General features: G+C 35.1%; 1 protein-coding gene across 1 annotated transcript; it reads right to left on the bottom strand.

Moving 5' to 3' along the window:
• Positions 1-8746: 8746 nt before the first annotated feature.
• hand2 (heart and neural crest derivatives expressed 2) lies at positions 8747-10663 on the bottom strand. The gene is made up of 2 exons (XM_055205083.2): positions 9636-10663; positions 8747-9367 (listed from the first exon to the last, which is right to left on the bottom strand). Exons 1-2 carry the CDS (start codon positions 10161-10163, stop codon positions 9269-9271), a joined length of 627 nt encoding a protein of 208 aa, XP_055061058.1. The 5' UTR covers positions 10164-10663; the 3' UTR covers positions 8747-9268.
• Between the last annotated feature and the right edge of the window lie 3177 nt (positions 10664-13840).

Genomic DNA, 13840 nt, shown 5'->3' with positions numbered 1-13840 from the left:
CAGAGGCTATGTTTGTGATGACTCTTCAATTGCTGATGTCCTAACTTTGTCCAGCAGTGACCATGGAATCAGGTGTTGCGTTTTCCTGTGAACATGATCAAAACCATTCTGCAGCAAGCAATGAAAGCATTGGGTGTGGTGTTTCACAGTGGCCTGGCCACCCGTGAGAAGCCCTAATATTACCAGATCCGCGGACTTGTGTGACCCATAAACATGGGGCCACTCAGTCCCAAATCAATCTGCCACCCACTTCCTAAATCAATAGGGTACGCGTGTCTTAGTGGGTAAAGTAACGAGAGAAACGACAAAAAACTTTGAATTGCGTTATATGGTTGTACCTTGTTTTGTTTATTATTTGCACATGTATTCATGGCAAAGCAAATGGCTTATGAAAACTGTTAGTAAAATTAAATTTGTGGCGTATATTTTTTCTGTTTTAACATTTATCATAGCCAGTAGTAGGCCGATAAGTCATGTTGAACCGCGTTTATATTCATATTTAAATGCTCATGCGTTTTGTTTCGTTTGGCTTGAGATTATTTCTTAAATAAAGGCCTTTTTTATTGAATCACTAAATAAAGCCATCTTTTATTATGTAATACTTATTTATTATCACCAGATGTATAAAAGCAACGGATATTGGCAAGATTACTATTGTACATTCCTTATTGTTATCATCCACTACTTTTATTACATTATCAGAGTGGAAGACATAAACACAGAATAAGGATAAGAAACATTGATATTATTAGTATCCTTAATAATAACAATAAAATATCAAACAATCTACAATACAATAACAACAATTACAATAGAAAATAAATAATAATAATAACAAAAATAATAAAAATAATAATAGTAATAGTAGTCATAATAATAATAATTATAACAATAATAGTTCAATAGTAATAAAATCGACAAATACCTTGTATAAGCAGCCTTAATTGGGTATGGGGTTGGCAGAAGTCCTCATCATCTCTTAAGGCCCTTGTAATGTCGTTAGTTAGACTCTGAATTTGCAGAGGTCTGCACGAATTTACAAACAAACCTGTACTTTTAGCAATGTTTGTTGTATAATTTAATTTTAGCAGGGTATAAAACATTTGCTTTTTCAAGAACAAACAAAATTAATATATTACAGTATTTAAACACTTTAAACAAATTTTATCTCAGATAAAATAATATTTTCTATAAAAGTATCAAAACAAGACGTCATGCAAAAAGTTGTAATATTAACACAGAGCCATAATAAGCAGAGAAGACATTATTCTGCTCCAGTTCTGCCTTTTTAGAACTGAACATGAGTAAACAAACTGAGCATGCTCAGAATGATTTCAGTTTCTCCTTTACCACCAAACTTCTTGGTTCTTCCTGCTTGAAGAATACTTATTAGTTTCTTTATTTTATTCTTTTCTTTTCTAGTTCGATTACCTTAAAAAAAGACCCGACAAAAAAAGATGGGAATTTTGTAAAATTGTATAATATTTTTGTAAAAATGGTTTTGTTTAAGTAATTAAAAACAGACTAAATTAATGTCATCATATTGGGATACACTAATGAAAGTAATTCTTCAAAACGCTGGGAAGGATGTGCAGTGTAAGATAGAGGGCACCCTTTTTAATTTGCCTCACAAGGTACAGGGTAGGGGGAGTTTTATTGAGAGAGAGAGAGAGAGAGAGAGAGAGAGAGAGAGAGAGAGAGAGAGAGAGAGAGAGAAAGAGAGAGAGAGAAATAAATGTGAAAGTAAATGTACTGAGAGAAAGAAGGGTATAGTTCAGAGCGGGAGAGCAGATAGCTGTCATCGCTGTGGTTTAACACAGTCAGCCACAGACTGCTCCAGAAACTCTCCATTACTGCCCATGATGGATGGGAGAGGAACCTATCCCCGGATGTACTGGCCTAAGGGGCCCCTGAGTGACAGGAGAACCTGGGGTTGTCATGGTATCAATGTTTCCATGGATATACCCTGATCTGCTCTTCATTATTGATCCATAAGGTTGCTCTTTTCCCCTGCCAAGTTACCTTGTATTTAAAAAATGTTTTAAAGCCACTCTTTTTAAAAATCACTGCATGTTTTAGTGGGACACTGGCTCCATACTCAAAACTCTCTACTTCACTGTATCAGCCACAAACAGTCACTGAACATTTGTATTTTACCACATGCCATATGAGGTTATTTTTATCGTCTGTTGCTGCAAATGCAAGGGCTGTGGTGTGCATAAGAACAGATGTTTTGATGATTGGAAAACTGACTGACCATATGTGTACTGCAGATATACAAAAAGGTTGTTGGTTCAATTGTACAAAAATAATTGATTCACCAATGCTGATTATCAAGAATACTTTTGTTTTAGCTTTTGCCACAGTTGTGTGAAAAATAATGAAAAGGCTTGTGTTATAACTTTTGCATATGTGATGGAAAGACAGTATGGAGTCATACTGTCCTCACTCTTTAAACATGATAAAGATATTAAGGAGGCTTAATATCTTCCAATGATATTGTAGCAAATTATAAGTCCTTATAAATGATAATGTCCTTTTAATATAAATTAATATACTTGTATTAGAGAAAGCACAATATCTTTATTATCCATCAGCCAACTTCAGAATTACAGCTTTGTACCCCTGGCCAATAATGGAGGTGTGGTATGACTGGCGTTAATATTACGGAATATTTTTGCGCAACGACTAAACACACTAAATTCACATTTTTTTCTATATAGTTAGTTCTGCATCTTCCGTTCATATTCCGTCGTATCCAAAGAGCAATATTTTCAACTATAAGCCTATATTAAAATTGTTAAAAATAGTAATCTATGCAGAGTGCGCTTATAAACCCATTTTTAACACGTAATAAATTAATATAAAAGCCTAACGGTAATAGCCAAAATAGTTCTTTACTTGTTTTGTAATGTAACTATTTCCCTTTTCTACTTTGTGGCCATTGCCTAACTATATTATAAGCTTTAATGAACTGTTTAAAATCTAAAGGCAATTGCGATTGCTTAATTTCCAAATTAAGATCAGAGATATGTAGACAATATCTAAAAATTACTATATCTGAAAAAGATATACAGGTACGTTGTTAATATAATCAGTTCTGTTTTAATTTGACTGTAATTAGCACAGAATAATTCTGCAACAAGCCTAATATTAATGAGACTTTTTCAGCACTACAGGCACGACCACATTGTTTCAGCTAACACATTTCAGCCTATTAGTTTAGTTCAGTTTAAATGTTGTAAATATATATAATGGACGAAGTCTGTTTATTATTCACTAAAGATATATTGCACGACGGTTTATCACAGACCTCGTCTTTGGGTTCTGTTTAAATGAATGGGATAAGAGCTGGAAGCTGGTGAAGGTCAGACAATGTCAATCCTGGGCGTTTAGCTAAAAAAACATTACTATTAGGCATAATAGATGGTATTATGAGGCCTATCCTTAATGATTAGGACGTCTGCTCCATAACCATGCAGATTTGAAGATACACATCGAAAGTCCCTGAATCCTGACCGACTTAGCGTTAATAAATTAGGCTACCATTCATCGCCTAGACATTTAACAATAACATTTTATGTTACATTATCAATTTTACATATTACTTAGTCTACACATGTAATTGTAAAATAATAATTACATAAGTATTGTAAGCGCTATACTTACCTATATAAGATACATTGTACAAAATTGTGCATCCATGAACATAAGCGTAGCCTACATATTGTGTTATTCCTTTGTATTAGCTATTTTTTTAAACGTTACGCCCATATTTATTTGCATATTTCAGTTGCTCAAATTAATCAAAAACAATTGAAAACAAACACGTCACAAATAATTATCATATCAACTGTTAAAATATTTCCATCCCTATTTTCGACAGCTCTGTGTCTGACAATGCAGCCGTCTTTATGTGTGATTTTTCCCCCAGGCTGGATTTATGCTCTCGTTTAAAGGTTTTAAATGTTTATCACCGACAAAACAGAGCAGTCGCCTCCCGCTCACAGGGATAAATGGAGTGTTAGAAGACTCGCATGAAATGACACGCATGCCCTGACCACTTGGGAGGTCTTCCTCTTCTCTTCCAATACTTGACGGCTTTTATGCCGTAAAGCCCTTTGTGAAATGTCTGTGATTGTCAAAGAGTCGTAGTGCTCATCGCTGAGTTGCAGGACGAACTATTCGGATCAATGTTTCGACGCACGTTTTGGGCATGACGGAAAAAATAAGTTAATTTTAAATGATATAACATAAAGCGTCTTGTTGGAAATTTTTTAGACTGACATACGAGTTTTCATAGTAAAAAACTGAAAAGACTGATGCAGATGATCACATTTACAGTATAGTTACCACAACAGAATATATAGGCCTATTGTAATATTTTGTACAAAAATCAATAAATAAAATTAATTTTAATATAATTAAATAAATATGTATTATTTTGTGTTTACGATAATGTGGCAGCGGCACTGTGCAGTAGACTAATTGCAAAAACAACAAATAAGCATCGAGTAATGGGCTATCACTTTGGGCGCACCCAATTTTTTTAAAATTTATTTATCGATGTATTTATTTATTATAGAAAATTAAGTGAGCCACGATTACCCACATTTACATATCAGATTGTAAGTGGTTGATGATTTGAAAAATAGTGAACTACAAATAGTAGTTTAAATCTGATATGTTAATTTGCTCATAATAACAACAGAGAAAAAAAGTCTGTAAAGCAAAAAAATTAAATAAAGAATTGTTATCGGCAAACTGCATATAGAAAAAAGTCTGGTTTTCTAAATATTGAACACTGCACATGAAAAACACCGTAGTATAATTTAGTATTTACGCTAGTAAAAAGTAGTAGGCTATACCGTGGTATGTTTTAGTAATTACTACACTTAATAATACGTTAATACGTAGTATTCTGTAGTATTAAATTTTGTTAATTGGAAAAACTAGTAAATAGTCTACTTTATACTTTAATATTTACTATGGTAAGGATCAAATATAATGTTGTGTCTAAAATTGTATTACAGTTACCATAGTAAATATCAAAGTATACATACATTTACTACATTTATGTGGGCGTATGGTAATAGGTATAGCAAGAATAAAGAAAGTATTTCAATATAGCCATGTACCACAGTAACAATTCACCTTACATGCAACATTGTAGGTTAGACTAGTTTACCGTAATAAACATCAGTGATCCTGCCCTTGACTCGTCACACAGATGCATCGCTAAGCCATCTCTTCTCCCAAGCATGCTCTGATGGAGAGAGGCGCCTTTATTCCTTTCAACCAGGGCTCATTCGCTCCGCGTTACCGATATTTGGTTTGGGAAGTTGGAGCAGGAGTGCCTGAAGAACCTTTGGAGGACGGTTTGGAAGTAGAGGGAGTTGTTTCTGTGAGAAACTCAATCTCGCATACAGTAGCGGTCTCCATCTGGGAACTGTCACATCTGACAGCACTACGGGCACAGGCCTGATCTTCCGCACAACATTCAGAATGCAAACGCAGAACAGTCTCTCAGAATGGCTCTTTGTCTGGTGGTTTAATTTTTGGGAAAACGGCTGTCAGTTCATACATGCTGATACAGCGGGCCCGGAAACAGTCTGCACAATATTTCGGAAGCATATCAGGTCGATATTACACGCCTTTCCTGTAAATATCTACAAACAGACAACGCTTTAAGTTTTGTCAATTTGTTCTTTTATTACGCTTTTTTTTGCACAGATTCCGTTATTGCATTATTGAGTTACATAAAAAAGCAATCTGGACCAAATTACTTCTAGATAATACAAAAATGGTAATAAAAAAATTAAATTAATTTTTACATGCACAGTAAATTATAATTATAACGCGTACAATCATGTTAATTTAGAAATGTAGCCTAGTGAAGAGGAGGGACACTTCTTTAACGTCAGTCATGTCTTTTTTACGTCAAGTTTAAAGCGAAACACACTTAACTCGGGTGTTCAACTGCATAAAGGAAATATAATCCACGGTGTTGCTTCCTGTCACTCTCTATGTATTGGCTCGTATTAGGAGTTATAATGCTATTTATGCTATATATAAATCACACGTGTACGTGTTTTAAGCTGCACATGGGCACTCAAAATCAGCACTATTTTAATATTTAGATGAATAGTTGTGGGTTAAATTAGGACACCCTGGGCATTGGAGACAATATTCAGGTGAATAAATCTGATTGGTCTGGTAATATAAATCCATTTAAGCAACACGTATGTGCTATTTGAATATATGTTCCCCTTATAATACTATTGCAGGGGGTAATAAAGAGTTGTAGTGTCTTTAAGACTCAAACATACTAGATTTTTTTGTTTTCTGTCGGTGTGGCTTTATAGCATTGTAAATTAAATAGTCTTATGTAACATATTCTTTTTTTACGATAATGTCAGTCTATTCGCTTACATGTGAGACTGTGGCACTCATGCATGCTTATCATTATCGAAAGCGTAATCTTTAATATAATTAATTGAAATGTATTTGATGCTTGGTCTTTGGTGAATATAGGCCTCATCCGTGATTACGTTCACCACCGGCGCAGGATTGCTCAGTACTGACGTCAACATGTCTACCAGCCGCTGCTGCAGACTAAAAAAAATGTAGGAGGGCCTTATAAACTAATGGTTTACAGATGTTTGTAATACCAAGAAAAAGATGCTTTTTGGTCTTTGCTCTAAAATCTATTAAGATCTTTTGCCTACACGTTCGAGAGATTTAAGATTGGAGTTGGGACAATTGCACAGTAAAAATAAACAAAAAAATTGGCAGATAAGAAACGTGCTATATGCTGTAGCAAAGCAGAAATTTACAACACACACCCTTACATTTTAAGTGTTATTTGGTGGATTCGTAATCTTTAAAATTAGATGTAGGTCTGTTTAAATATGCAGCATGCATGATCCAATACACACTGATCAGGAGGAGCATAGAACTATGCTGTAATGCCAGAGAAAAACGTCCTAGTATTTTGGGCCTTCAAGAATCATGGTGTCTAAAGTAAGACGTGCCTTCTTCCATTTGAAGAGACATTGATGTTACAGCTCCAGCAGCAGCAGGTCACAATGAGGTCATATATTTATCTGTATTCTTTATCAAGGGAGTACGGACAGTTAATTTTATCTGAGACGCCATCTTGACACTCACAACAAATTATCTACAATTATTAGCGGACAGGGCTTGTGTAATCAGACAATACAATGTAAAGTTAGCGGTAATTTAATACAACGTGATGGGTCTTAAATCGTCTGTGTGGCTTCCTAACTTAACGGGTTTACTCTGCCGGAGATGTCAGTTTAATTGCATGCCTTTGCGTAAAAAATCTTAGACAAAACCTATTATTGAAGTCAGTACTAAATAGATCTAATATATATATTACACGAGTGCAGCTATCTAGCTTTGTGTTAATAACACAGTAAAAAAGATAAACTTTGGAAAAAAAGAGGAAAAACTGGTTCTTAAAAATATTGATAAAAGTGATGTAAACACGACATGTAGGCTATTTTTCATCGCGCATTGCTGCCAAAGAGCCTGAAATGTAATAAAGTCAATGCCACTTGCCAGTTAACAATCTCTGTATTTTTTGGACATTATTCGTTTGTCATGGTTTTTATCTTAGTCATCCTTTCAGTTGATACTACTGTTGTTATTGCCAAAATTTGGTTAAATGAATTCTGTCATTCTCGGTCCTCCAGTGACGTTTCAACTACACGTTTTGGTCGGCACCTTATTTTAAAATCTGAAAGCTGGCCGAGGTTGTCTTTCCTATTGACGCTTCTTCAAACTTTGTTGTTAATGTCAATTAGTCATTTTCTGCAGGATATTGTCTACAGTGTCTTAATCACTTTTGCGATATAAGCCCTTAGTTTCTTTTCTCTTTATTGTGAATTTATTGAAAGTGTTTTCAGTTTGTTGCAGACTTTGTTGCATTTTAGTGTTTTTCGACATAGTGTCAAAGAACACTATTTTTTGTTTAAGAATAAGTGCATGTACACTATAATATCCTCTAAAGTGTTATTGCAATTGACGAAAATAAGAGTATTTTTTCTGCACATGTTTTAAAATTATATCAACTGTAAAAAACACGTTTTATAGAATTATTAATTTAAAGCATTTTAAATGGTTAAATAAAATACAAACCTTACTTTAAAATTAAAACTCGTTTTTTCCGTTCCTTTATTTAATTATACTTGCATGAAATATAATTTACTGTAGTTATTTGCAGTAACAACATTGACTGGTAGGTCTCCTAATAAAATACATTGCTCCCTAAGCTAGACAAATGCTGGTAGAATAAGTATTTTTTTATTGTGCTTGTTTGAAGGAAATCCCATGTTGCACGCGTACATTAGACTAACAGCTACGCTGCTGACTCTAATTGTTTCATGAAATATAAACATTTACATTTAGAGCTATAGACTACGTTTATATTTCTGTATATTTTAAAGCAGGTAGCAGACTGGACTGCGTGAGGGAACCATTCTACTGCTGCTCGAGCTGCAAGGTTATGTATAGTGAGTGCTGCTTGATTTGGCTGTCACGTGAGTGTAGTATTTTTGAAAATATGTTCAATGGTTTCCCTGTACGCCCAAACAACATTTATTTCACATACTGTAGGTTATGTTCTTCTAGTGAACAACAATTACACTCTGAATAATTGTAAATGTAATTTTTCAATACACCTATAAATTAATTAAAATAATCTCAACGCAACAAAAGGGTCTAGGATCGTTACAAACACAGTGGTTTATTGAATTAATTACATTTCTTACATCTCCAATATTTTTTTGTTTTGTGTCTCTGGACGGAAGTGCACTGAGTGGACTCAACAGTTGTTTTAGACACCAGCAATCAATACGACCACAAAATGACATTATAACACTTCATGACATTTTCAAATAAAACATTTACTATATTATAACATCGACTAATCCTCCTTATAATTCAAGAAGGTGAAAGACAGAGAGATACTGAAAGTGATAGACAGAAAGACAACTTCACGTTCTCCATAGTGGCAGATATCTAACTTTGATTCACAATGGGACAAGGAAACAAACATTAGGATTATCAGACAGCAACACACAGTCTCTTACCAAGAGAGTATCCTCCTTCTAAAATGGAATGGTTTTCCTCAAATATCCACTGTCCGTAGCGGGCAATTGCACATAAATATTCCATTAAATAAAGTGAGAGAACAACTGAAAATGAGTTCAGAGGGTCTCATTTCATGTCTTTTGCATTAGTCTCATTGTTTCAGTTCCAATGCCCAAACATGCTGCGGCCAACCAGTTCTCCCTTTGGTTTTCTTGTCATTACTGCTCCCTGAGTTTTTCAAAACGTCATTCTGCAAAGAAAAACATGACAAAAGTTGCGGGTTAATCATATATCTATAGCATATTATTACTTTTCACCACCCTATTGGTCTAGATTAGGATAAGTAGATGAACGTTTAAAGCTCTTGGCAAAATAATAGCAGAGGGTCAGTCCATACTTCCCAAAAGAAACAAATTATGTTTATAACTAACGTGGACATGCCTGTTTCGTACTTGTTAATTTATTAATAATTAATACATTACTATATGCACTTTACGACGTTAAAATGCACTTCTTACCATGTCCTTCTTTCGCCTGTCTTCTTTGGCGTCTGTCTTTTTGAATTCCGCTTTGAAGGCCTCTGCTTCCCCGTTCTGTTCGTCTTTGTCCAGAATGTCCATAAGGTAAGCAATATAACTGGTGGCCAAGCGAAGAGTTTTGATCTTGGACAACTTCGTATCTGCGGGCACGTTGGGAATGCATTCCCTGAGTTCTGCGAAGGCGCTGTTGATGCTCTGAGTCCTGCGCCTCTCCTTTCGGTTTGCCGTGGGACGACGTTTTACCGGGCGGGGTCCCATTCCGACGGCCCCAGCCCCCGGTACTCCTCCGTAGTGCGAGTGATCGAGACCGGGGGCTCCGTTTGAGTATTCGGGGCTGTACGAGGGTGCCATTGTGTAGTCCGGAGGAGACATCTCTGGATGGCTGATAAGCCACCCATGGAAGTAAGGAGTTTCTTCATGACAGCGGCTGGCAGCAGCTGCAGCAGCGAAGGAATAGCCGTCATGATGCATCACAGGGTGGTGGGGAAACCCTCCAACTAAACTCATGGCGAAAAACTGATCTACCCTACGGCGAATCACAGACGAAGTACTCGTTTGCTCTCGTGTTGAGTTTGATTTCACTTGGAGATTTAGGCACTGGCTGGCTCCCCATAAAATGTACTCACGTAGTAGTATTTATAAACGCAACACTATTTCTTTGTACATAACAAAGCTATTGGGAAAATTACAGCAGTGCATTCACGAATGTTCAAAACAGTCTTCAGCTTGAACAACGCTATAGATAATACTAAATCATTCACTTACATTTATAGGCTATTCTCCATTGAAAATATCCATCATGAGAAAGTTCCATAACAAATCGTGAAAAACTTTTCAGATGAGTTCAGAGCCTTTTGTACATTTCAAGCCCAGTTGAATCAACGAGGATCGGCGTTGGATGGAATTTTTTTCAATCCCAGTCGATGTTGTGCACGCAATTCGCACTCTCAGTCTGTTGAAGCAGAATTCCAGCGTTTGATCTCCATGTCAGCTACATCTTTAGAGCTGCTTGGGTTCATATATGTCGTCAAAACGTTTCTCAGCCAATAACGTTGTAGAGGAGGAGGGACATAACTCCTTCCTTACTGTGTTTACGAATCCAAATTGCACGAACCTCTACACACCAATTGACACAAAATGTATAAAATCAATATGAAATAAATGTAAACCGAGGCTAGATGCATATGCTGATATTCCAGACTAGCTTTATATTTATTGTTTTACATAAATTTATCTGCGTCATAAAACTACCGGTAGGCTACATTTATTTTCATAGTTATTTTTTTATTAAAAGTTAGTATGCCATAATAATATGCCGCGAATATTTGTTGCATTAAGTTCCAACTATTAATGAATTATATAAAATAGGGTTTTGTGTTCAGACGGTTGTGTAAACATTTGTGTAAAGATACCAACCAGAAAAGACATTGGAACGGATTAAAACTACAAACTTGGAAAGATTAGAAGTAGTTTAGTTTGTTGTTATCACTGGTTTTAAAAAACAAGGAAAAATGCAAAACAATTTTTTTATATCGTTAACATTTAGTGCCTCATAGCTAAAACATTACCATAGTCGCTATATAGGCTATGTACTTTTGCTTTTCTTATGGTATATAAAATAAATTGTACATACATCATAATAATAAGTTTTAATACGTAGAAAATAACGGAATATTTAAATTGTTTCTTTTTACTTCTTTTTAAATTAATTATCCTTTTTCGGCAAGTCTATACAAACATAGATGTGCATCTGGTATTTATTGTAAATAAATTATAAATCAAATATGATAAAATTGCGAATAATACGCAAATTTTATTGATCTTCACTCGCTACATGATATATAAAACGCAATCTATATAAATGCACGTTTAAATTAATCGAACCATGTTTTTATGTTGACGGAATGATTCGCAACCTTTGCCTTTCTAAATTACAAAAACAGACTATAGTAACAGGCTACTATGAACATATACGCTCACACACATGCACAACTTCAGATAAAACTATGGTGTTGTATAAATTTGTAACTGCTTCGGATGCAATTTAAAACTCTGAACAGATCACCCACCAAGCCATTACCAACTAAGTAATGCATTATATTATATTGCATTTAATAAACCAATATCAACAATGTATGACCAAATGAGGGCGCAGTTGAATATTGGTGCTATTTATATGTAGACATCACAATGCATAGGCCTTATGATGTTGACTGTAATATATATTTTTATGTCGTAAGCTTTAATATCCAAGACTTATGCTTCTCAGATCTGTAAATCTTCAATTGATATGAAAATTCATGAAACCTGAAGTGTAGAAAATCTGGACCGGATCCAACAGACATTGTAATTTTAAGCAGTGCTGGTATAATGCCTCTTACACTGTTTAAGTATCAGTGTTGATTGTGAGTTGACATGAGTCGTTTTATTTTGACAGTTCACAGTGCATTCCTCCAGGTGCCAGATATAACAGATATGTTATGCAAAGTGTAAATATATATATCTATTCTTAAGTGTGTGTGTGTGTGTGTCAGTGTGTGTGTGTGTGTGTGTGTGTCTGTGTGTGTGTGTGTGTGTGTGTGTGTGTGAGAGAGAGAGAGAGAGAGAGAGAGAGAGAGAGAGAGAGAGAGAGAGAGAGAGAGAGAGAGGGGTAGAGATAGAGAGAGAGAGAGAGAGGCAGAATGTGTGTGTGTGTGGGTCTGTGTGTGTAAAATTTCACAAATTTCACAAAGGAAGGTTCATGATTTATTCGTGTTTAAGTGTTGTGTGTGGGGTTCAGGCGTAATTCATCTGTCTGAATGGAAGTTCTCGAGTAATTTAAATAGGCCGAGTCTCCAGTTAATGACATATAATCAGCCTGTAGGTCACTTGGTCAGACTCCTGGTACAGACCCCTCCTCCTTCTTCTGATCTCCTTTCAAACTGAATTTTGTAAAAATAAATAAAGTTATGCAGAACCAAAATTCTGAGCATGAGAGATGTGCTTGATAATCGTGGTATGAATCAAACTTAAAACTATGATCAGAATTTATGAACAAATGTTCCAAGTTTCCCGTCTGAAAGTAAGTGTATAAAAACCTCCCGAAAATAATAAAGGTCTGCATGTGATTTTATATCACCATAATTAGATCAGTAAACTATATGACGCAACAAATAATCTAAAATCACGTCACGAAGATAAAATTCCTAGTCTTAAAAATATCTTATTGGCACCCTTTTAAAAATAACTCTTAAAATAGACCTACATGATTATTATTATTATATTGTTATATTATACTATACAATAAACTGTCTTCTTCATAGTTTTACATCATATCTAAAACCTAGGCCTGTATAATGTCGTTATTTCCCGTCTCTGTTTTCTAGTAATTTTGAATGATCATTGATGTTCGGTTCAGCTATAATTATAACTTGCTTTTCTGTTTATTTTAAAAACGTCTGAATTTTGAGTTTGTTAAAATGAACATTTTAATAAATTGACATACCTGGTCATGAACAGGGCTGAAACTCAGCGTCCCATCCCCCAGTTCCTTCAGTGAGCGGTGGGCTCCGTCTTTCCTCTGGAGGTCTCATTAAGAGAGCCTTGTGCTATTTTCAACATTTCCTCAATCCAGTGACTTAAAATAAAGCCGCTCAGTCACACCGGCGGAAAATCCACCCAAATCACGTTACCTAAATGCTCTGCCAGGCGTCTGTACTCTTTGTCGTTTAAGTTGAGATAACTGACTGTCTCTTAAAAACCGTTATGTTTTTCCCACCTAACCCCTTCGGTAACACGCAGGCAGGTAAGCCGTAACAAGCGACACATCTTAATTTATATAAGTATTAAGCTCATCTGATACGTCTACTGATATGGAACAGGCAAAGGGCCAGATTTAAGGGACATTTACGAGATTTTAATACAGTTCATCTGCTCTCATGAATCAAATTCATTATGAACAGGTTATTCCAAAGATGCCGAGAAATTCGTTTCTTTCTTTCTTTCTTTCTTTCTTTCTTTCTTTCTTTCTTTCTTTCTTTCTTTCTTTCTTTCTTTCTTTCTTTCTTTCTTTCCGTCTTTCCTTTTTCAGAGTAGTTTTAAATGTTCGTTTTTATTTCGAATTACGAATTATTTAAATATAGCAGAATTTATTACTATTAAGTGTTTGTATACATTATTTATACATTTTATCATGCAAAAAAGTA

This window comes from Misgurnus anguillicaudatus, chromosome 3 (genome assembly GCF_027580225.2).
Source record: "Misgurnus anguillicaudatus chromosome 3, ASM2758022v2, whole genome shotgun sequence".
NCBI lineage: Eukaryota > Metazoa > Chordata > Actinopteri > Cypriniformes > Cobitidae > Misgurnus > Misgurnus anguillicaudatus.
This window is presented reverse-complemented; position numbering and strand designations above follow the sequence as displayed.